This window comes from Berghia stephanieae, chromosome 1 (assembly GCF_034508935.2).
Source record: "Berghia stephanieae isolate SIO BIC M18660-M18661 chromosome 1, UCSD_Bste_1.3, whole genome shotgun sequence".
In the NCBI taxonomy this organism is placed as follows: domain Eukaryota; kingdom Metazoa; phylum Mollusca; class Gastropoda; order Nudibranchia; family Aeolidiidae; genus Berghia; species Berghia stephanieae.
In genome coordinates, this window is record NC_088360.1 from 64,646,883 (window position 1) to 64,673,258 (window position 26,376).

The 26,376-nt window shown below is 37.1% G+C and overlaps 2 protein-coding genes across 3 annotated transcripts in view; both read left to right on the top strand.

Annotated features, from left to right (window-relative positions):
- Positions 1-2,587: 2,587 nt before the first annotated feature.
- The window catches only part of LOC144979410 (ribosomal protein S6 kinase alpha-5-like), a 187,266-nt gene continuing 163,477 nt past the window's right edge, over positions 2,588-26,376 (top strand). Inside the window, exon 1 of one of the 2 annotated variants that reach the window (XM_078926062.1) lies at positions 2,588-2,760. In XM_078926062.1, coding sequence (XP_078782188.1) covers positions 2,691-2,760 — 70 coding nt within the window. In that variant the 5' untranslated portion in view covers positions 2,588-2,690. Of the gene's footprint in view, positions 2,761-19,184; positions 19,293-26,376 lie in introns of those variants that run through there. The other variant, XM_078926058.1, reaches the window with a different exon arrangement.
- LOC144964441 (uncharacterized) lies at positions 8,425-9,254 on the top strand. The gene has a single exon (XM_078898700.1). The coding sequence runs from the start codon at positions 8,482-8,484 to the stop codon at positions 9,115-9,117; it is 636 nt and encodes a 211-aa protein (XP_078754826.1). The 5' UTR covers positions 8,425-8,481; the 3' UTR covers positions 9,118-9,254.

The following is a 26,376-nucleotide window of genomic DNA, read 5'->3' on the forward strand; positions in this document are numbered from 1 at the left end:
CTTTTTGGCATCTGCCAATCCCAAATGTCTGTGTCAAGGTCGACCGTCATGTCGCGACAACGGGTGAGGAGGAAAAAAAAAAAAAAAAAAAAGAACTGGCATATTATTATATCATTACATTGAAAATCATGAAAACTATTTTTTATTTTGTATGAACGAAACTTTTGCCATCTACCTCTTCCTGGCGCAACATTTATGAAAATATTATTTAAAAAAATAATAACACAGCATTTATTTGGCGCAATATCCACGTGCTCAAATCGCTTTACAAGGGGTCCCAAGGCAACAGCAATATTAAACTTGAAAGACAAGACATGACGCCTGTCAGGCGATGGGACATTTTTTCCCCAACAAAGACAACGAACGGTCATGTACTCATTTCACACCTGAGTACGGTGAGAGAATGTGAGTTAAGAGCATTTTCAAAGGACTCAACTCTGCACCACTCAGAGCGGGTCTCGAAACCTGAACCTTCCGATCCGAAAGCGAGAGTCATACCACTTGATCCATCACAAAACAGGGAGGGGCCCTGTTCTGTCGGCCAAATAGCCTCAATATTAATTAAAATTTATTTCTAATTTCATCAATTTTTGGAGTAAAAACATAGTTCTTGGTATCAAACCTATTGTAAATTCGACGCTGATCATGAATCTGACGTCAAAACAGCGAAAATCCGAAAAAAATTGTCCAATTTTTTATACTGCCACGCCCCCGATCGCCGATCTCCTCGAAAAATATTAACAAAGCGGGCTTTGCGAGCGATGGACCGTACCTAGGTTTATCGGCCAGGTATTTGGCCACACACATTGCGTTTTCACCCCGGTTTGCCTGATCGTGGTTCGGACGCCTATCAAAACCGTGCGTGTATGGAGCCTTTAAGGACAGATTGAATTTCTCAAAAGTGGGTTTTGACCTATGACGCCACTTCCGGTTTTGTGGCGTTACTTCCGATCAGCCCATGTCACTTCCAATGTTTCCCTCTAGGTCTGTGCCGATTTTGGTGCAAATCGGTCAAAGCGTTTGTCCGCTAAATTCATATATACACACAAAAACAGACGGTCAGTAGCCGCTTATTATACAGAACCGATGACCTACTTCTTGAGGTGGATATTCCACAAATAATGACAATAAAGCTTGCCTCTATTAAAAAATGCATTCTATACGGTCCCCTGAGTGTTGTATAAAAGGGGTTTGCTTTAACTAAGAAGTGCATAGTTCCAGTGAAATTTGTTGCTTAACGTACACACTATACTTACAAAGCAGATTGTTGAGAGTAATCATTTCAATTTTGATAATTGTAAAACTAGCTGTAGCCGATGGTGGTGGTGGTGATGATAATGATAATGATGAAGACTACGACGACATTGTTGTTGTTAATGATGATGATGATGATGGTGATGATGATGATGATGATGATGATGATGATGATGATGATGATGATGCTGCTGCAGATGATGATGATGATGATGATGATGATGATGATGATGATGATGATGATGATGATGATGCTGCAGATGATGATAATGATGATGATGATGATGATGATGATGATGATGAAGATAGTAGTAGTAGTAATAATAATGTTCATGATGCTAATGATGATAGTGATTATAAAAACAGCAACAGTAGTAGTAATAATATCAGCAGCAGCAGCAGCAGCAGCAGCAGCAGCAGTAGTAGTAGTAGTAGTAGTAGTAGTAATAGTAGTAGTAGCAGTAATTGTAGGAGTATTATTATTATTATTATTATTATTATTATTATTATTATTATTATTATTATTATTATTATTATTATATAGTAGTAGTAGTAGTAGTAGTAGTCGTGGTAGTAGTGGTAGTAGTAGTAGTAGTAGTAGTAGTAGTAGTAGTAGTAGTAGTAGTAGTAGTAGTAGTAGTAGTAGTAGAAATAGTAGTAGTAGTAGGAGCAGTAGCAGCAGTAGGAGTAGTAGTAGTAAGAAGAAGAAGAAGAAGAAGAAGAAGAAGAAGAAGAAGAAGAAGAAGAAGAAGGAGGAGGAGGAGGAGGAGGAGGAGGAGGAGGAGGAGATAATAAAAAAAGGCGAAGAGATAGATTGATAGATGAATAGATAGATATACAGATATATATATATATATATATATATATATATATATATATATATATATATATATATATATATATATATATATATATATAGGAAAGAGAGAGAAGAGAGAGAGAGAGAGAGAGAGAGAGGGGATTTGAGAACGCATTTGAGTTATAAATAAATGATACTTGTAGATATTGGAAATGAAAACATCTCTCTTTTCTTAATAATCAATTCCTTTATTTTCACTGTAGTTTTGATTATTAATGGTTATCTGGGTCAATCACAATGACTTAATCTGATGTTATATTCGTTGATTGGGAAGGACCATTCTTGATTCTACTGTTTTGGTCCGTTCGTAAGTCATTCAGCATTTTCTTTACTCATTTCAAAAATATGTTTTGAAAGCAACACAGACTTTTATGCCGTTCTTTCCACGACATTGTGTTGTTTATGTAGCGGAACAAACAATAATAATTCCACGTGCGTTGTTGCTAAAAATAAAATACATCTAAAAACACTTCCGGCGTTTGAGCTGAAACCAGTTGTGAAGCGTAAACAGAAACATCATCAAAATGATTTATGTGGTGATTTAGTGTAATACAACAAATTTTCTCCCTAATTTACGATGGAGGCATCATCGTCATCAAATCAGCAGCAAACCGGAGGCGGTACAGTGACGCTGGAGCTCCGAAATGGTGAGTAGAACTAACCTGTAGTTTGCGATCCGTCGGCGACTATACCTTACCCACCTTTTGTTCTGTATCATCATCAACGCCGAAAGAAAAACGAGGGCAAAAATAATTTCGTAGGTAGAATTTAGACTGCTATTAACAACGTCTTCTCCTAAGTTCTATCTTTTCTGTCAAATGTATAATTTATCCAATGCTTTACGAAACCATTTTATCCTTCATTCATCAGATCCCAGCGATATGAAACAATAGAAAATGCGATGACAACAGTCGCAGATGCACAATGATTTGATAACGTGAGAAAGAATTTATGATTCAGTTTACCGAGATGGCTTTCGAGCCACAATTGTGATTTTCGTTTGTTATTGGTTTTATTTTAAAATTATTTTGTCGCGAACGGGTTTTTTACTCCTTATTCATGATAAAAAGGGAACAGTTCAGTGAAAAGTCTTGACCAAAGTGGACTTTTGTAGGCATATATGATGGGCGGTTAGTTAAAAAATACTCTTTCTTCATAATATTAATACGTGCACTTCACGAATTACCGGATAATCCGGTAATAAAACACAAAGCCAAGACGTGGCATTGACATTTAACGTAACGCAGTGAGACGTAAGAGTCGGAAAAGAAGGCAAGGTTTTATACCTATTGTGACGTCACAATCACTTATCACAAACTCACTAGAAGAAATAACGCCCAACAGTGAACGAACTCACGGAGTTACCCAACAAGGCTTCCCAATAAGGCTTCCCGACATGATTGGGCATTCCTTGAATTTGTGATCCTTTGAAGACAAATTGAAATGATAAGACATATTTCTAGAAATAGAAAAGTCAATGTGTCGCATTTTATCTAATTGGGGAACAGAAGATGAATTGTCTTGAAATATAATAATTATTATTTTACTTATTTGAAAACATTTTTATAACAGACTGTGTGGTTAAACAACTTGATAGTTTTGATTATGCCAAAGGCTGCAGCTATTCGGACTAGAAGTTTTGATTATGTCAATGGCTGCGGTTATTCAGACTAAAAGTTATGATTATGTCAATGGCTGCAGCTATTCGGACTAGAAGTTTTGATTATGTCAATGGCTGCGGTTATTCAGACTAAAAGTTTTGATTATGTCAATGGCTGCGGTTATTCATACTAGAGTCAATAGTCTCTCGTGGCTATTCGGACTCAAACTCCAATATGCATGTGCAATCAGCAAGTTATTCGGACTTGAGTTTGAATAGTCTCCTTTGGCATTATAGTTTTTTTTGCTTTTGTTGTTGCTGTTTCTTTTCTTGTCTTTTTTTCTTCAATTTGTTTTAATTATTGACAATTACATAAAATTTATCCAAAGGAAAATAACAATAATGGTATAGTAACTATCAGCAGGTAGTCTTAACCTGTTTTATATGATTTGAAAGACAAAATCATTGATAGTCAAGTAAGATATTAACTTATTTTTATTTTTTATTTATTTATTTATTTATTTTTGCAAAATACTTTAAGGTCAATATCCATATGTCTATGTTTAGTGTGTAAGAAGAAGATAAAGATAAACTGGCGAAGTGAAGACAAACGTTGGATGTCTCACTCCTGAGGTTTAAAAAAGAAATGAAGATATTTTAAAAAAAGAGTTCAAAACTTCCCTTCAAAATGAACATAAAAGTCAGTCAAGATAATTATGGCAAAAAGACTAGTTTCCATCTTGAGTTGCGTTTTCATCTTCTATCCACCTAGCAGTAATTAATAGATGGATCTTTGTCGTATGACGCTCTATGTCGGGCTGGTAGGGCCTTGGTTTGAGTCCCACTCTTGGCATGGCAAAGTTGAGTCCTTGAAAAAAAGGGTGTATATTTACATTCTCTCACATGTAATTAATTCTTCGTATCATATATTATAAATATGGGTTGAGTAGGTCTATTGACCTTTGAATATCCTGTAATGATAAAAGAAAAGTAAAATATCGCTGCAAATCTCAATCAGGCCATAAATAAAGATAATACCCAAATATGAAGTATGTAATAGTGAATCAACAATCAATCTTCAGTCTTCAATGGCTTGTATTTGCAAAAGGCCCCATGGGCCCAACACTGCCAATGTTCAGTTACAGTACAGCCCAGTCAAAACAGGGTACAGTCACAGATTACTTTGACGAGTGAGTGCTTTCAACACTGGTTTGAACGTTTCTAAGCAATTATGTGGCTGGTAATAGCATTGTCCTGACGAAAAAAAATAAATTGTAATGATAAATAGCATCTTACATGCCTTGTGCCTTGTCCTACTTGTTAAGTGTTAAGATTTATATTTCAATAAAAGAAAATATGAATAATAAATAATTTTAAAATATTGTTGACAGTCTAACTGTATAACAGCTACAGTGCCACTTGGTGAGATAGAATATTTAATCATGTGCATCTTGAAGAAAAGTGTTTTACTTTTAAGGCTACTTCTATTTTGTGATTTTAAATTTCGCTCACATCATCAATCCTTGTTTTATCAATTTTAGTAACAAAGACATACAGATGTCATAATACAACTTTTGTGACCCTATTTTTTCGATAACCAAATATAAAACCAAGCAACAATAATGAAAACTGGGGATTGCGCTTGGTCAACAGATTTGCAGAAAAATGACCTGTTAAAAAGCACCATCAACGGAGGTGCACAAAAAAATACATTTTTTAATAGAGCTTTTTATCGCATTCAGCTTAAGTTTCTTTAAGTTCTGATTGTGTTTAATGCAGTCTTCATAATTGCTTATTTTAGATTTAATATCTTGTGCTGCATATTTTGGTCACACCTATGTTCATATGATAAGCTTGCATCAGTTGGAAAATTTTACAGGTGTACATAATAAATAGCTCTGGACCCAAGATGGACCCTTGGAGGAGACCAAATTGCATTTTAAAAGATTTTTACAAATCGTTTGAAGGTTTGGTTTGAAATCGTTTGCCAAGAAGCCAAGTTGAGAATGACGTTCCTTGTAATATGCTTGTACTGTCTCCGCAGAATAATCTTTGTGATAGGCTGATCGAAAACATCTGCTGACTGTTTTTATCACAATCACAAGAAGTTCATTTGAAAACAATTTTTATCTTATTAAAAAAAATTAAAGGATAGGTTTGAGATAATTCCTGTGACCCATGCATTTAGTGCCAGGTGGCGCATCGGGTCTTGATTTGCTTTCTCCATTCTGTCCTGTTAATGGCTTTACCAAGGCTTTTAGAATGATTCCAAAATGAGTTGTTGATGAGTATTGTTTTGCAAGTTCCAAATTGTTTGATGCATTGTTCCAAATGGGTTGTTTGATTAAGTCAATATGGCATAACTGTTACAACCCATGAAAATGATTATCTTTATGCCATCTATTGAAGCCGCTGTAAAATAATATATTATTGGATTAGTTAACAGATATTAACGCGGATGCGGTAGCACTGTTATCAAGTTTGGTGCGCATAGAAGTCATGTCTTATATCACAGCTCAGTGATAAAAACATTAGCAAATGGTCTTAATTAAAAGGGCAAAAAGTGACAAGGTTGATGGATAAGTCATTGTAAATAACTAAGGTTTAGGGGTGGATTTCCAGATGAGTCATTGTAAATAACTGTGGTGTAAGGGTTGATACCCAGATTATAGTCATTGTGGTGAGCTTTGATGTCCCCGTGTTTTCCGTCATTGTTGTTGTCATCGAGTCTTAGGTTTTACCTTGAGAAAGGATGTACGTGCATCATGGGAGCTCGATTTTTGGGTAATTTGATAGGTTTGTTGTAATGAAATTTCTAAGCACTGCAAACTTTCCGTTAGTTAATGAATTTGATATGGGATGGGTTGGAACGGAAGTTTGATGTTAGAGGTGGGTGTCCATAATTTAGTTCTATTATTTAAGATTTCGACCAATCAGATTGTTTCGTTGAACAAGGGCTCAACTGTAGATTGTGATATTTTGATCAGTTGAACGAAGACTCCGGCTTGGACGGACGTGCTAGTGACTCGAAGAGAGCACTAAACTTATAATAAATAAATTCTCAAAGTTTATGCTGTTTGTGGCAGCGGTGATACTGTTTGTGGCAGTATTTCTCCGTCTAAGTCGTTGTTGTGACGCCTTTGAGGCTTTTAAATTTTAATTAGATTGTTTTACTGGCTCTGGTAATATTTCAAAATGAATATTTGTTGTGAAACCTGAGTTATATTTTGTGTTATTTTAGTAATGGTTCCCTAAAAGGGGTGATTGTTAGTTGATGAGGAATTTTTATTTTTGTATAATGAGTCCATAAATGTAATGGCATTAACTAAGTGTATTCACTGCTATTCAGTTGTGTTGATTTATTACTTTTATTAATAGATTGATATAATATTTGGTTTTGATTAATTATTCCTTTATATTCTTCCTTATTTCGTGAAGCCAGTTGACTTGAGGTTGACCTAAGGTTGCCGTGGGGTTGTTTTGACGTTGATTTGAAATCAAACATTAATATTTTGAAGAAATCAAAGAAACATTAACGATACAAGGAACTGTGCTTATTTGTGACAAAAAGAAAACGATTTTACACATTTGACTGATAAACGTTTGATAAGACATTCTTCATCCATCGGAAACTATACTTATCATCTTTGCTGTCCTGCCTTGGTTGCTGTCGTCATGTTATGTGTTAGATTAGATGCTAAATTAAGGTAAGGGTGCCCTTAGAGATACAGTATTAGATAAGTCTATATTATATTTTGTGATTTCTGTTCTTCTTTAATTATTCTCTTCATTATTTCTTCTGCTCTATCTTCATATTCCAACCCTTTATTTTGTAGTACATCATTGCTACTATATATAAATAAGAACTACTTCTTTTCCTTTTCTTGCATTATTTCTCTTTACTCAATACATAAATAAACCAGTTGATATAAAACTGTACATCACTTGTTTGCTTGTCGGTGTGTTACGTCCCTGTTTGTGTCCATTGACAATAATAGGTAAAGACGACGGACTGAGTGCGTAGTGGACGCATTGCGAACTCTCTCCGGCGCTTAAGTAACATTGGGGCAACAGTCACTTTGTTACATTTTTGGTGGAGCGGCCGGGTAAAATATTCCTATTATTTTTTGTCAATGCCACATCAGGGTTGCCACAAAAGCACTTAAGTCATGTGCATGATTTGACTGTTACGAGCTAAGTACAAATTATTCTCACAATAAGCACACCTTGTTTCTAATAATTTAAATCTTGACCTCAAGTCTGTATCCACATAAGACGTGGTATTTATTGATATAACTAAAGTTGTTTTGACGAGCGCCTGTGTCGCCGTCAATTGTTGATGCTAGTGTTCGGTATCATTCACTATCACTTACAGTCGTAACTCACGTAGGTGAGGATTGTGGTATATTGTTGTGTTGTGACACGCTCCGATAGCTGTCACCGTAAACATTTTTTGATTTGAATTTTATCCACGCAGATTTAAGGTGGGTAGGTGTATGTCACTCTGTGAGTGTCATATTTCATTAAATTCCTATTGTTGAAAAGGCACATGAAGTGCTGGTGTTTTGTGTGGGAGATTAGAAAGAATTTTGTCTCGGTGCAACTAAAAGGTAACCCCCCCCCCTTTCTCTCCACTTTTGTTACCTTTATTCCTCTGAATTCCACCAATTGCAGAGGCGTGTAGCCTCGGGTTATAATAATTTTGCAGCTATATTATTGTCAATTATCAATACTCTATTGTAACCATTGTATTTTACAACCATAAATCATGGACGTCGAAAAACTAATCAAATTAGGTGGTCAGTTGTCTCTAAAAGGTGAGGAATTGAGAGTCTGGGTAGACACTCAGATAGAAAAGGAAACGGAGCAGAAAGAGATGGAGAGAAGAGCTGTACGAGAAGATAGAGAGAGAGAAGCTGCGATGAAGGAGAAAGAGATGGAGTCTCAGAGGTTGCTGGTAGAGAGACAGCTAGAGTTAGAGCGTCTACGCCATGAAAGCCCAGCTCCATCATCAAGTCAAAACAGGCATGTCGTGAAGGTGTCTGCAGCCAAAAGTCCCCGACTTCCCCCATTCAATGACTCAAAGGATGACAATATTGACAGTTACCTTTTGAGGTTTGAACGCTATGCCACCGTGAACAATTGGGATAGGACGGAATGGTCTCTGCATCTATCTGCTCTCCTCACAGGAAAAGCGCTGGACGTGTACACGCGTATGGACGTGGACAGTGCCAGCGATTACGACACCCTCAGAGATGCTCTGTTGAATCGTTATAACTTGACGGAAGAAGGCTTCGCCAACAAATTTCGTAATAGCCGTTCAGAGCAAGGAGAAAGAATGGGGGAGTTCAGGACGCGAATCAGTACGTACCTGTGCAAATGGATAGATGGCAGGAAAGGATAAGAACGATCCATCCCAGATAACTGACCTTTTCCTAAAAGAGCAATTGCTGAGCGATTGTGGAAAGGAGCTGCGCATTTTCCTGAAAGAAAGGAAGCCGGAAACATCGGACGATGTTGTTAACCTCGCCGAAAATTATATTGCAGCGCACGGCACGGCGGGCACATTTGTCAAACAACAACAAACAAACAATACGGTTGCTGATAAGGGGGTGGCACCCAATAGGTTGTTTAAGCACAATGCACCAAGTGGACAAGGCAAAATTACTTGTCATAGATGCCTGAAACCGGGACATATGGCCAGGGATTGTCGGTCAAGCCAAGTGACACCCTTGAGGAGACAGGTGAATGTGGTAAGGACCAACATTACTTGCTCTTTCTGTGCCAGAAGGGTCACGAAATGTCGAGATGCTGGGAGGGTAATCGGGCCATAAATAAACCCAGCGAGGAGACTAAGAAGAAATGTGCTGGGCTCGAGAGCATGGAACTGAAGTGCGGTTGTGCGCTCCTGTCTTTCGTTGTCATGCCTGGAAGGTGAGCACGAATCCCCAAATATGCCAGTTGCAGCGGGTTGGGTGAATGGCCGACGTGTTACCACGCTCCGTGATAGCGGCTGTAGTTGCGTGGTTGTGCGCAAAGGTCTGGTGCCCCAACAGAAGGTGGAAGGCAAGAATGTTCTTGTCTACCTTGCGAAAGGGACAACGGTCTCGACGCCACTAGTTGAAGTAGATTTGGACTGTCCTTACTACAAAGGGAGAGTACTCGCTGCAGAGATGGATACGTTATTGTATGACGTAATAGTTGGAAATATCCCGGGGGCCAAATGTCCAGGAATTGATGTGAGCGCAGAAGTCTCTGCTGTAGAGACCAGAGGCATGAAAAACAGGAGGCTGAAACCACTGCTGACACCAAGTGCTCTAGACATTGAGGTGTCAATGAAGGATCTAATCGAAAAGCAGACCTTGGATGCCTCGCTCCAACAGTGTAGGAGGATGGCAGAGACGGGCGAAATAAAGTGCACCGGTAGGAGCAACAGGACTTGGTATGGCCATGACAGACATGGGATTCTTTACCGATATTTTGAATCGGATACCTGCAACCATGGAGACGTTTCGAAGCAAGTTGTTGCGCCTAAGGACTTGCGCCAAACGGTTATGAAAGTGGCTCATGAGTCCATCCTAGCAGGACACCTCTCCGCTAAGAAAACAACCGAGAGAATTATACAGGATTTCATCTGGCCGAATGTATGGGCCGACGTCTCCAGGGTTTGCCAATCATGTGATCAATGCCAGCGATCGGTATCGAAAGGGAAAACACCCAAAGCTCCCCTGACTGAAGTTCCCTTCAACGATGAACCTTTTCAACGTGTTGCAGTTGATCTCGTCGGACCCATCGTACCTGATTCTGAAAGAGGTAATAGATATATTTTGACGGTAGTGGATTATTGCACACGCTATCCAGAAGCGGTCGCTTTGAAATCAATTCAAACTGAGACGGTTGCAGAAGCTCTAGTCAACATCTATAGTAGAGTTGGGATTCCGAGAGAGGTGCTGAGTGACCGTGGAAGTCAGTTCACTTCCGACGACGTCATGAAGGAAGTTTGTCGCCTGTTTTCTGTGAAGCAGTTGATGACAACTCCTTATCATCCCCAGTGCAATGGTCTTGTAGAAAGGTTTAATGCTACCCTAAAAGGCATGTTGAAACATCTGGCGACTGAGCGACCTAGAGACTGGGACAGGTATATCAACGCCGCTCTCTTTGCATACAGGAAAGCGCCGCAGGAGTCACTAGGGTTTTCTCCGTTTGAGCTTCTGTATGCAAGACCTGTAAGAGGTCCCATGACCATCCTGAGGGAATTGTGGACAAATGATATTCCCGATGAGGAGATTAAGACAACTTACCAGTGCGTTGTCGACCTCAGGGAGAAACTGGAGACGATGGTTGGATTAGCAAAGGAGAACCTGAAAACCTCTTCAGCCAGGCACAAGAAATACTATTAGATAATATACTTTTATATATATTTATTAGATGATTTTATAATGGTCCCGTGGTGAGATGACATTTCTGACACTGTTTTTTGTGCCTGTTCCATCCGGCGGAAAATAGTTTGCGTTAGACCTAAAGGATATCTAGTAAGCAAACTGTGCACTTCTGAGATTAACTCTAACATTCTATTATGATTCTTTTAGTTCTGAAAGACAATGGCTGAACATTCGAAAAGCCGCTTGAAGGCCAATTTTAGTTTTCAAGACTCAATAGTCTGGTAGTATCTGGGTTTTAAAATATCCAGCTGAGTTTTTTTCATGGCATTTCTTTCTGCCATCTCGCCTAATGCTTAGATTTAACTGTTTTGTTGTTGGTTGATATCATGATACTATGCGTTTAGGTAAAATACTTACAACATCGGTCAACCAAATTAAACATACCAACACACAAAACTGCAATTTTAACGTTAAAATCTGATTGATATAATTTATTTAGAACTAATCACTAAAAGGCTCTCTAAAATAATAACGAAGAGCTGAGTGACGTCACCTTCGTTCCTTCTATACAATGCGTTCAGGTAAAATTCTCATTTGTTTTGCCCGCCTGATCAATCGTAGAAGCACACAAATCCATGTGTAACCTTTAACGTTTATTGTTATTAAAAGGACGCTTTTGAGAATTATTTACCTAACTGATTATCTAAAAGCAAAAACAAAGAGTGGAGTGACGTCAAGTTAATTCATTGTGTAGAATTAGAATCGTTACGAATGTTACCAAACTGTTCAGACACCAACATCATATATTTGATTTAATTTGTGTTTTTTAAAGGCTGCAATACTCATTAATAATAATAATAATAATAATGATAATAATAATAATAATAATAATAATAATAATAATAATAATAATAATAATAATAATAATGATGATGATGATGATGATGATGATGATGATGATGATGATGATGATGATGATAATAATAATATTATGAATTTATATAGCGACTAGTTCCAATTTAGAATTGCTCACTGGCGCTTTACATCAACACATCATGTATCATACACAAATACAGAACTGGCATGTTAAAAACCACATAAAATCGATAACATAATATATTATAATAAAATAAATACTAAGAGTCCAAATTATATGCCCTACAGAAAAGCTCAGTTTTTACCGTTTTCTAAAGATAATTCTATTTTTAATTTCAATACTGATGGATTTCCACAGTCGGGAGGCATGGTGGTCAAAGGATTTCTCATGAAAAACTAACGATTTTGGGGGTTCCTTTAGGATATTTAAATTAGCAGATCTTAAATTTCGACTGGGTTCATAAAGGTGGATAAGTTCCTGAAGGTAAACATTATCAGAATTGTTTAAGCAATTGAAAACATGGGTGAGTATTTTTAATTCAATTCTAAACTTTACAGGTAGCGAGTGTAGGTCCTCCAAAATCGGGGTGATATGCTCGCGCTTTTTAGATAACGTTACCAATCGAGCTGCTTTGTTCTATATCTTTTGGAGTCGATTAATGACATTATTATCACAACCATAGAGCAAACTATTGCATTCATCAAGGCGGCTAAAAATCAAAGAGACAACAAGAAGTTTAGTAGTATTAATATCAAGAAGCCTTCTAATAGCACCAATAGATCTAAGATTGCAGGATCTAGTTACATTAGTGACATGGGCAGACATGTTTAATTTGGTATCAAATAAAACTCCTAAGTTTCTCACAGGTTCTTTAGTGATGGGAATTACACAATCAGAAAGATTCAGGTTAAGCGTGGAAAAGTCCACGAGGCCCGTCTTGTAATTTGCAACACCTCTGTTTTGTTTTCATTTAACCTGAGTTTATTGCAACACATCCAATCACTAATCTCAGAGATACTATTTTCTATCTCCGTTATAACATTGAGATGGTTGTCGATATTAATGGGAAACAGTAGTTGGGTGTCGTCTGCGTAAAAATGGTACGCCAAACTTAGAGACCCTGAAGTCATACAAGTTAAATGATCATGCTTTTCTATCATTTCATAATCATTCTCATATCATTTGACTTTATATTCGCATCACTCACTCCTCAGCAGCTCATCATATATCTGTCACATATCAGTTTTATCAATATTATTTTTACATACAGCTTTTTATCATAGCTTATGTCATGTTATAGTCATCATCATTATATTTTATTGGCATAATCTTGATCAATTTCATTACACTATATTAACCATCCATCATACTTTTTTGATTCACCTGCTACATTCATCTATATACATTGTCTTAAGAACTGATTTGTATGCAGCTCATCACCTTAATTAATAAACAAGTCATACCACATACATTTAACTCTCGGTGTTCATAATTTGTGAATCTTTGGTGGTCAGGCATCACCCCCCCCCCCCCCCCCACCGTCTGGGCCCGAGCCGTGCACACTCGTGACCAGTGATCAGACCATTTCAAAACGTGTGAAATTCATGAATTAATGAAAATTATAGACACACATTTTCAAAACTCCACTTTTTCTCATTATGAATAAAGAATAAGTCCAGACCAAGTTTCTTGTGTTCAGCATACAATGTTAGCGGTTCTTGTTAAACTGGTTGTGTACTTTTTCGGAGGTTTGAATTTGTGCTCATTGCTGTAATGGAAATACTCTTAAATTAACGCAAATTAATCTCTGTCCATTTCAGCAATGTTAGATCAAGCCCATAATTGCGTACGACTATCAGAGCTGCAAAAATGAGCGTGTAGTGTTAAACCTCATGATCTTTAAAAAAAAAAGAATGAATGATTTTTAAAAAGGTCCTATTGTATCAAAAGTGGGTTGTCATAACCTGATTATATTGCAGTATAGCCCACTTGTCCGTAGAACATGTGGACAGTATTTGGGACAAATTGGCTTTCCCATGATATTGTAAATCTCATGTATTCAATTTCTCTTTTTTATCCACGCCAAGTTATGCTAGGCACAAAATACCATTTTAATCTTTTAAAATGTCTTTCAATAAAAGAAATAAAGAATGTCCTTAAAACTGACCATTTATAAGATTTGTTTGCTCACCATTTTAAAACAGCCTCTCCAGTCAAAAGTATGTCTGCGATATGACTATAATGCAGATTATTTATCATTAGGAAATCATTAAGTCTTTTCCCTTATTTTGTACCCATTTCGTAATAGCCCACTTACTGTCTTTAAAATCGACACAATCTGCTTTGTTTAGTTTCTATGATTGTGCTATTTAAATGTAGTATATTCAATTTATAAAATTTACCATAATATACTTTTGGCTGTCATTTTATACCAACACATGATTTGATTGTCGGGTTGACTTTAGGCAACGGGATTTAAATTTATTCCCCCTTTACATTTGCTTCGTTTTTACACGCAGTTTTACCAATATGAAGGATTATATAAAATCCGACTTTTATAATACGGTTATACCATATCATATACGTGTTTATTTTATTGTTTAATTTTTGAAAATCATCACAATATACACTATCGAGTAATTGTTGCTCATAGATGTTTGTTTTGCCTGGAAGTGACTTGTTTGTTTCTCAAAATGTCATCAGTGTTCAACTGAAATACAGAACGGATTCATTTGTAACAAACAAACAACCACATAGATGTACTCCGATCCCTTTGTTGTATTTCATTGTGTAAGCCCAAAACGCACCGGTCTTAGTTGTGTTCTGGTTTTATTTTCGCTTTATTGTCCCCTCATCTCCCTCTTCAGTATTCATTACGCTCTCTTGGGAGCCATGTGATCCGTCAATAATGTCCCTTTACACCCAATAGTCCAATCTCGCTTCTCTCCTTTTACACACTGGTCTTCTTGTATATTGACTTGCAAGTTATTTTCATCCTGTTTAATACTGTCTATTGGATTTAATCACCGAAGTAACGCGTGAATGATCTCTGTTCCAAACTCGTTATTTATTTTACATTTCCTTATTTCCCATTTTAACATTTGGAGAGATCCCCCTCTAGACGTTAGGTAATAATCATGACTCATACAACTTCAAATTTAAACGAGATGAGCTATCTTGAATTAATAAAAATCAATTATGAACATTTACGTAGAGCAATTCTATAAACTCGCTATACTATGCCCGCTTCACAATGCTTCAATAATACCCCAAGAAGGCCTTATGGAAAGAAATTTCCATTTCATATAAACGTCGCCTGTAATACCAATCTTACACTTATAGTCATTTCTTTATATAATCAGGTACCCATTCTTTCCTGAGACGAGTGAGTTAATATGGGGAATGAACACAATATTGCGACCATTGCCACTCATCCAATCGCTGACCTCTATTATATGGAGCCATATTTAAATTAATTTGGGGTAATTTTCGGTCTTTGAAAAGGCAGCAGGGTAAGTATACTGATTGTTCCGTAAATATATCTACTTGCCACAATGATAATCAACATGCACATCTTTTAAACGGTCAGATTTAAGGACAGCTTGGACGTCATTCTTTACTTCATTAATTTAAAACAGTTATTAAAATTATTATTATCATTGTTTGCTTTGCTTTATTATTGATTTTACTTACTTGATTTGTTGATGGAAATATTATATTCTTGTATGAGGTATATTGGTAATTGCCTAAAAATAATCGTTTGAACTATTGTTGAACTATTATTATTATTATTATTATTATTATTATTATTATTATTATTATTATTATTATTATTATTATTATTATTATTATTATTATTATTATTATTATTATTATTAATAAAGCACCAATCCCGCATTGCCGCAGCTATAGGCGCACATTGACAAAAGGGGAAATCATACATACTACATATAACAATTACACTTCTCAGATATTATGGACTATTTATATACAGTTTATATACACAATTTAGTGTGGGCATGTCAATTTTGAATTTTTGTATTGAACTAATTGATTGTTACCCCGTCTCCTAGTGCCCAAGTTAAATGTAATATCATAATAATAAAATCTTTTAGAAACGTATTGAGGTTTTCCCCCCTTTTAACACAGATCATAGTATAAAGCCAATGAATTTCACCGTTATTGTTATGTGGCGTCCAGATTTTAAAATGTCACGTCAGATTTTTATCCCGAGATGTCAACAGTCGACCTTTTGCATGCATACATAATTGAAATCCACAAATTATTCTTTTTAAAGTCAGTTTTAGTTATTGTGAAAATGTTGTGAAGAATACAGTGCCTCTTTCCTTTCCTGTTATGACCGCGCTTTTCTGTTAAAGATGTTTTGTTACACCATTAAAGGACATCGTTCCATATTTTCCCCACAAGAACGAGAATCAACACACCATTACTGTAAACATTTTAAAGTTTGAGTCATATTTTATTGCAAAAGATGAAAATATCAAAGGAATTCGGCATTGTGCGAAAACTGGTCCGTCACGGTCGGTATTCAAAATTCGTAATGTCACTTATAATATAAGCCCGCATGCAAAAAATCACGGCACCAAATATATTTCGTAAGTTGCGATATTCCTTGCTCACAGAACATGGAACGGATTTTAACCTTGAACGTTAGAATTAAGTGAGAAGTAATCACCAAAATGGCTGTCCAAAAACAATCATAAAGTAAAGTTCGGTGACGTCAATTTCGTTCGTTCCGTAGATAAATAGGTAGAGCAGGGGTACTGATCATAGATAATACAGGACTCCTAGTAGTCTGTGGTACTGATGGAGATGTGTAGTATTAATTGTGCAAGACAGGGGGAAGATAGAGGCTATGTGTGTGTGTGTGTGTGTGTGTGTGTGTTAATATTATATTATATATATATATATATATATATATATATATATACACACATGTGTGTGTTGTGTATGTGAAAGAGAGAGAGAGAGAGAGAGAGAGAGAGAGAGAGAGAGAGAGAGAGAGAGAGAGAGAGAGAGAGAGAGAGAGAGAGAGAGAGAGAGAGAGAGAGAGAGAAGTTGACCGTTTCCCTCCAGTGGCCTGCTTTTACGTCGCGGCTCTCTCTCTCTCTCTCCAGCGTGCGCGCGTTCTATCTTTGTCGACTGAAACAGCTGACTGCCAACTCAACCTCTCCCTCGTTGTCTTGCTGTCGTCATACCATCGCTACCACCTTCTCTCTATCCCTTGCCCAATCCCACTCTTCTACCCATAGAGAATACAGGACTAGTCTGTGCTTCTACCTTCCTCCGCTCGAGGTGTTGTGGATTTGTGTAAATCATCAGTGTCGTCGTCAACATCGTTGTCGTTGTCGTTATCGTTTGTGTTGCTCTAAATGTTAATATTATTAGTTGACCCAATGTATTCCCGTCACAGTGGATTGTAAATTCGATGTTTGGATCACTATACGTTCAAAGTTTTGCAAGGTACAAACTCTCTAGTCGAACCGTTTACTTTTCAGTGCATTGAGTTAAGTGAAGTATAATTAACGAGACTTAGCGTGCTAATACATACCATACTACTTATTAATCATTATTGGCGTGGCGATTTAATAGTGTAACCACTCATCTCTCTCACATGCCCCAATCATCATAATATCACGATGACTGCTTCATATTAAAAGTAAACACCAACACGGATATTTAGAAGAGTTTTTTTTTTAGTTACTGTAAAAGCAGCTAACAAAGGAACGGGCATCTAATAGGCGTGGACGTCCCTACTTTATTGGAGAATTATTAGTTGTTATTAGTGCCGCGCTGAGGACCGGACCGAGGACCGGTCCCACGGTCTTTTAGCTGTGAACCGTGGTCCAGTCCCAAAGAGGAAGACCGCCGGCGGTCCTCACTTCTTATCACCTTTCAACGGTCTCGCGCCATACTACTTCCCCAGCGATTCGTTGCCTCGGTCCTTTGCCTATCTTCCACCAATCACCACCCATCCCACTTAATTAATCGCACCCACCCCCCTTTGCCATACACTAAACGACACAGACGACCATAGAGGCAGACGACCACCTCCCTCCACTCCGCAAACCGCCCTTTCGTGTGTGAGATGGGGGGAACAGGAGGCGCACGCCTTGGACGATTCCATTATACGGGGTAAATTTCAAAATTTACTACACCATAATGATCGCAATGACAATGATCTATGATGAAGGCATGACCCCTCTTCTCTAATGGGTTATTGTTTGAAATGTATGTGACTACTAAAGATGTGTGTGTGTGTGTGTGTGTGTGTGTGTGTGTGTGTGTGTCGAACCTAGCAAGTTGCAAGTCTGATTTTTTGTTTTCTTTTGTCCATCTCTTGTCGCCACTCCTTTCTATCGCATTGTTGTCATTTAAAATAATACAATAATATTAAAATTTCGTTTGGTGTTTTAACTAATCAAGTAATATGAGTTTCATTAGTTTCTTCCGTCCAAAAAAAACAGTTATAACGTCTGTATTTTTAAAAGGTCCAATAGAATATTTGGGGACCCCGATAGCTCAGTTGATAGAGCACTCTCTTTATACGCAAAGGGCCAGAGATCGATCCCGGGTGCAGTCGATTTTTTTCTGAATCCCTGTCTACTCAGCAATGAATGGGTAGCTGAGTTTGTTAGATCTGGCGAAAAGTCACCATCGACCCCTCTTATCACCTCATCCACCCCCTCTTATTATAACTTCACGTCTCTCTCTTACTCTTCAATGCTCGCTGCCCTCTAATGTGTGTGTGTGTGGGGGGGGGGGGGGGGGGGGTAGGAGTTGCGTGTGTGTATCAACGCCACGAACAAGTCGATCAACGCCTTGGGCGATGCCATTATCTCCGTTAATGGGGATAAATTTCAAATTTTATTAAATTATCGAAGTAACAATGAAGTACGGTGAGCAAATAAAGAAGGCATCACCCCTCTTCTCTAATTAGGTTACAATTTGAAATGAGTGTGACTACTCCGTGTGTTTTACTCCTGTAGGCCACGGTTTTCATCGTGTAGCGGTCTTTAACGGTTCAAGAATGAACGGACCGGTCTAGAGACCGGTCCTTGCGGTCTTCATTTCCCAAGGACCGTAGGACCGTGGTCCTTAAGCTTGCCAAGGACCGCCCCGCACTAGTTGTTATAGTTGTTGAGTAGGCTTGTTTTGTCATTGTAGTCAACAGTAGGGAGGTGGTTTGCCAGCTCAGTAGAACTTTCGACTGGTTTGTGCCACTCCATAATGAAAGTGATTCGGTTCATGGATAAAAAACGTTTTCATTGTTTGGTCGGTTATTATTTATAAGGAATGGTAAGCATATAATTATGTCGTACATATTGCTGTAATATTTAATTTATATATAATGTGTAGAATTTGTCATCGGTTATTGCTTTCATTCATTTATTCATTCATAATTTTCCGATTTGATATTTTCATTTTAAAAGTTAACGTGGAAAAAGTTATATTTTAAAGGTATATTGAAATAGCCCATTATGTAAAGATTATTTTCTTCAATACTAGCCTAATAGTAATCAATTCATCAATCGCTTTTTAACTTCGTATACATATTTGTTCATTCAATCACGAATCCATTATATAGTTCATTTGTTCATTTATTTTATGTATTTAAAATCAATAAGCATAAATTAATTCTTGTGTTGGTCGTTATCTGTATGTTTTGGTCGGCAAATTTGTTGTTGTCAAGCAACATGTGTGTTTTCTGTCAATGTTGTCATATCGGGATACAGTCAGAATACTGCCGCTCTCGGAAAAAAAAAAGTTGTTTATTTTTTTTTAGATTTTTTTTTTTTAGATTGCGGCCGAATACTGCCGTCAATGTCACAACATCTTTTTAAAATTTTACATTTTGTCCAGTAAACTTTACTTTCTATCGATAGATTAAGACGATCCCCGACCAGTCTAAAGATCTCAAAATTGAGGTAAATTTTAGACTGGCCAATTTCTGGCCAAACTGTAATCGAAGTGTTTTGCCAGTTCACTGCAGATTGTTTGGAAGTATGCAACATTGTCAGAGACAAAGCAAGACAGAAATATACAAACAAAAAATAGCAACACCCTCAACCAAAAACCCAAACAAAACAAAGCGCACACTGTAGTTACTGTTGTTGTGTTTGCTGCTACTGCGCAGCTGCTCTTTTGTCGTTTTTGTTGTTGTGATCAATTTAAAGTCAATTATTTCGTTCTATCTGTTTGATTTTTATTCTATTATATATTGGTGTAATTTCGGGAATTTCCAACGCTAAGCTTTTCCTCGTATGCGATGTGACGACTGAGCTACTAAAGGGGATAAAAAGTGTGCATTGTTCAGTCAGTGTAAGTTGTGTGCGTTATGTCATGTACAAAAGCTGTTGCAAAATGTAATGTCTTTGTGCGTGTCTCTCCCTGAAACGTGCCTCATGTTATTAGGCTAGCTATGGTCGATTTCCCCTTGAGTCCTCACAATACGTGTCCTTTGTCCTTCCGAATCCTATACTGTACATTCAATACACGTTTTTCCATTTCGGATTCATAAATCAGAAAAGGCTACGGTAAATCTTCATACCCGGTTATTTACAATTCATTATTTCTACAAAACTTGTATCATGCAGTATTTCTCGATTGACTCAGCTCAATATTTTAGCCTTTTGGTATAAGTGCTATTCCCCCCACCCCTCCCCCCCTAATATGATATATTATTATCCAAACAAGCTGAAGGGGAAAATATATACAAACGTTGTGACCAGCAATGTTATATGGACAGCAGCTCCAACAAAGAAACAAGATAAAGAAGTTGAGGTGGCAGAAATGAGGATGTTGAGATGGACTTTTGGCTGGACAAGAAAAGATAAAGTGAGAAGTGAACGAATTCGAAGGTTGACTAAGTGAAAATTGTATCAATAAAGATGAGAGAATATTGAATTGAAATGGTTCGGACATGTAAAGAGACTTGGGAAGGAACGTATTGGACTTACACATAGCAGGAAAAAGGAAAAAGGGACGCCAAAGACTAGGTGGTTGGATAAGGTAAAGGACGATATGAAAGAACTGGGCCTGGAGGAAGATGATGCTCTGAACCGAGATGTATGGAGATGTGGCATTCATTATGGCAACCATGCAAAATGCGGGATAAGCTGAAAGGAGCAGAAGATTATTGGCCAAACATGTTTTAGAAACTGCGGTAAATTAAAATTCTATTGGATGCTAACTTAAAAAAAAAAAAAAATATATATGTAGTTATTTGATCCATCTATATCTATATAATTTTATTGCTACTTTTCACTACACTCTCTATTTCTTATTACAATTTCTTCATTTTCTCTTTGTTTTAGCAACTCGGTTGTCTCAACGTCTTGCACGGACAACATACGTGGAAAAAACCCTTAGAAGCTGTAGATTGCAAAAAATAATGTACATAAAAGAATATAAAAAAGTCAAAAAAGAAAAATTGAGGTTTGCTATTTTGTTCTTCTCTCTCTCTCTCTCTCTCTAGCTGTTTATGTTAATCTTTGTATATTTCTTTATAATCTATTGCTGTATAATCGTCAATATTATTTTCTTTCTGGCGATGACAATTATGTGTCCATAACTAAAGCAAATGCACGCTGGTTCTAACACGCAATTTACCTTTGATTCCTCATTTGTGGACGGAATTTATCAGTCAAAGAAAATTATCCTGTGAGGGGGGTGGGGGGGGGGGGGGGGGGGATTACTATTACACCATTTGGAAAAAGTCAAATTACTCTTTATGAAATCGACTTCTTTTCCGGATTGGATCGTTGCCGCAATACTTTCAATGCTCAATTTGTAACCGCACGCGCACGCACAGTCAGAAAATATAGAAAGATACATGCACACAGCAATGAAAAATAAAACGTCTTTTTTCCGATGTTTCATTTGATGTTTATCATCATGCTGTTAATATGTTTTTTTTTCTTGTAGACATTTTTTTTCAATCGAGTTGGCATTTAACAACGTCTTATGAAGGGAGATGATGACATTGATTGCTCGACTGCTCGCAAAATGCACCCTCATCAGGGTATTTATAGAGCAAGAAAAGCCTTCTTTAATGTAAAATAAGTTCCCTAAATTTTCACTGATAGAGTCATGGCACACGATACGGGCTTGTTTGCATAGGTAGTCATTCAGAATCTCGAGGTCGCCAATTAATTATGATTCGATGATCCCGGTTTCTGTGGCGTGTTGTGTCGGTTAATAATTAACTCTCCACCAGCTGTTGCAAGTCTCCCGGTCTTACCCCTCAATTCGTCTTTATCGTCTATTCTTACTCCATTTTTTCTCCTCTTTTCCTCATCCACTTCATCCTCTTCCTCCTCAATGCGGCTAGCATCATATTGAATTGATAAAAGTCGTGTGATAATCTAAATTTATCATTGTGGCAAGCAACAATAGGGCTATACCGCTTTCACCATTGGCCAACGTGTGGTTTATTAGAACAGTTTTTATTTATGTATTACGAAATAATTCTGGTGGTTTGTTTTTACAGTGTTTGTTTTTGTTTTGCATTTTATGAAATCTTAGCTTTGTCTTAATTGAAACAAACGCCTTTGTATGCCCAATGACTTCATTACCAGGTTACCGGGGTTGGTTTAGTGTGTAAACTGACACAATGATTATGGAAGCGGGGCTGTCTGCCAATGGCTGGACTGACATGACAAATAACTTACATATCTTACCATAATTGGGTGTGAAAAAGGGTTTTAAATCGGATTATAAATTTTATAGACCCAATGAATATTCATATGGCCTTGCCCGAGAAAGCGTCCCTGCACATGCGCAATCACTTAAAAAGTGAACCTTGCAAAGCAATCATCGTGTTTTTAATTCTCTTGGATTTAAAATTAATTACCTACTTATATTGATGCAATAGTTCTTGAAAATATATTATTTTGTGCTTAAATTATCATGTGATGTTTCGTGGATTATGATTTTGTTCTTCAATTATTAAGATATTAAGTGGATTGTTATCGATTTCATTTTATCGTGCGTGATTTCGCGCTTGCACTTATTAATTAAGACAATGGCGTCGGACGCCCCACTGACCCAATTCCTTAACAGGACGGCGTGTAACAATAACAATGAAACCAAAAATAACAGTGATGACGGTGAAAATAGGAGTGGTGTGTCGAGTAAGACTGAAGGTAGGAAGAAGGGCGAGCCTTCCAAAGTAAAGAGAAGTAAAAAATCAGATAATGGTGGCGACGGCGAACTTTCAGAAATTAAACTGTCACGGAGTTAAAAAATACATACGATAAGGAGATGACAGAATGTGACACGCTGAATGACTACGAAACAATTAACAATGTTAATGATGGACAAGAAGACGAAGTGTCAGAAGCACAAACGTCTTCATCGATCTCCTATTTTAAAGACGTATCAGGTACAAAGGAAATTGAAGGGCCTCAAATTAACGAGGACCTAGCAAAGGGAATTAATAATATCCTGTGCAACGGAATGCAAATATCGGATAGGGACCAACTATTTCAAAAATATATAAAACCTAAAAATTGTGGCAGAATGGAGACTCTTACTTGTAATCCAGAAAATTTTAAGATGGTCCAAAAAGAAACTAGACAACTGACTCGAGTATTCAAAAAATACAAACAACACTCATGAAAAGCTTATGCGCCATGACGATGTGTTTCGAAAAACTGACCAAAATAAATATAGAGTCAGTTTGTCAATAGGATATTGACTCCATCACTAATTCCTGTGCAGATTCCGTGGCGTTATTAGCAGACGGATCACACAGCCTGGATTTACATAGACGACAGAATTTTAAATCTGAAGTAAAATTGGAATTCTCGTCATTGTGTTCTGAGCAGTATCCGTGCGAGGACTCTCTTTTTGGAAAACAATTGACAGAGAAAGTCAAAGATGTCTCGGAAACCCTGAAGGTTTCTCAAAGAGTCAATCGTGTCAAACCATACCAAAGACATCAAAACAAGCCGTTCTTTTTAAAGAAAAGGTTATCTTTTTTAGACGGGAAAAACCCTGTGTACAACAACAGGGGAAAACATTACAAAAACAACAACAACAACAAATACCAGAACTTCAGCAACAAAACTCGACAACAGGGTCGTCGCAACAAACCATATTAAATGTAAGTGAAGGAAACGATTTAGCTTTAGGTGGTCGAACAAGGCATTTTATTCATAATTGGGAAAAAATCACAGAAGACAAAATAATTTTACAATGTGTCAAAGGCTGTAAAATCCAATTCATTTCTCCACCAATTCAAAATAAAATTCCCCATCAATTGAAATTTAATGCACAGGAAACCATAGCATTAAGGGCTATAATTGGAGAATTATTGAAACAAGAAGTAATTGAGGAAAGCACTGTTGAAGAGGGAGATTACATGAATAATATTTTCTTAAGAGAAAAGATCGAATAACAACAAATACAGACCCATTCTTAATCTCAAATGCTTGAATAAAAATTTTGTTAAATTTACTCACTTCAAGATGGAGGGACTAACTACGTGCCTTAATCTCATGCAACAAAATTGCTACATGGCATGTATTGATATATCCAATGCTTTTCATAGCATTCCAATGCACCCCGATTTTACAAAATACTTAAAATTTATGTTTGAGGGTCAAGTTTATAAATATATGGTTTTGCCTCAGGGATTTCGAGATATCCCAAGACTGTTTACCAAAATTTTAAAACCAGTGTTAGGTTTTTTGAGACAAAGAGGTTTTTTGTCTAGTGTGTACATTGATGATTTCTATCTACAAGGCCCTAATCATAAAACGTTATAATTACGAAGCAACTTCTGACTTCGTTAGGTTTCGAACTCTCTGATAAATCTATATATGAACCTACGCAAAAGCTATTACATTTAGGTTTCATTCTAGATTCGACACTGATGAAAATAAGTTTAGGTGAGGATAAAAGAAATCATATCATCCAGATGTCAAAGAATGTGATGAGTCATACCTCCCTTACAGTAAGGGAATTAGCAAGATTAATTGGAGTCTTTGTGGCTAGTTTTCCAGCGGTTGAATATGGTCCGCTATATTATAGAGAACTGGAAATGCTTAAAATCAAATCATTAGAGACAAATTATAATTTTAATAACTTTACCACTCTTAATGAAGAATGTGTACAAGAAATACAATGGTGGATTACAGAGGGGGTTTATAGTGGGAAAATGATTTCTCATGGTAATGCAGATTTCACTATTCAAACAGACGCATCTAGTTATGCATGGGGGGCAGTTTTCAATGATAGAAATACACACGGCATGTGGACAAAAGAGGAGTCTAAACTCCACATAAATGTTCTCGAAATCAAAGCAGGGTTGTCGGGTATTCAGTCCCTATGTGATTTTAAGAATTGTCATATACAGATCCAAATGGATAATCAGACTATCTTGGGGGTACACACTCTAGACTTGTTAACTATTATACTAAACAAATCATCTTGTGGTGTAAAGAAAGAGGAATCTGGTTGTCTGCTTGTCATATAGCTGGAAAATCAAATATAGCCGATTCACACAGTAGGAAAGTTAGAATTCATACAGAATGGAAATTACACCCAGAAGTTTTTGATAGGTTATGTGAGAAATTTGGATGCCCTGAAATAGATCTGTTTGCTTCTCGTGCAAACAGACAATTACCTATATATATATGTCTTTCTATCCCGATCCTGAAGCCTGCGCCATTAACTCATTTCAACATAAATGGGATACGTACGGATATATCTTCCCACCATTTAATCTTATCTCCAGGATTCTCAGGAAAATCCAAGAAGACCAAAGTACAAAGATATTGATGGTCGTGCCACACTGGACAATAGCTCCTTGGTATCCAAAACTTATGGAAATGATGTGCCTTCCTCCTCTTTTTCTGAAGAAAGCCAAAAATGTGTTAATTTTACCATCAAACCACTCAGCAGTACATCCATTATACCCAAAACTCCAACTGATGGCATGTGTCTTATCAGGAACAATTTCAAAAGACAAGGGTTGTCCCGACGAGTTGTCAAGACTTTAATGAAAGGCTGGAGACCAAATACTGTTAAACAATACAATGTATACCTTAAGCAGACCTGCCGTTCATACCGATTAATCGGTATCATACCGATTTGCAAGATCTTTTTTTCGTATTTACCGATTTCCCGATTTACTTGCCGATCGTACCGATTTCACCAAGTGACAAAGGTCCCGCAGCCCTCCACCACTCTCTTTTACGCTTACTTTGTGCTTTACGTTGCACGTTAAAATTTTCAAGTCTCGTGAACTTTGACCCGTCCCGCGATACCTCGATAGATCACATGACGTAGCGAGCCTCTTTGTGATGCCCTCACACAGATCGAAAACACACACGGCGCGTTATTTAGTTTTCATTTCCTTTGTGAAACGACAGCG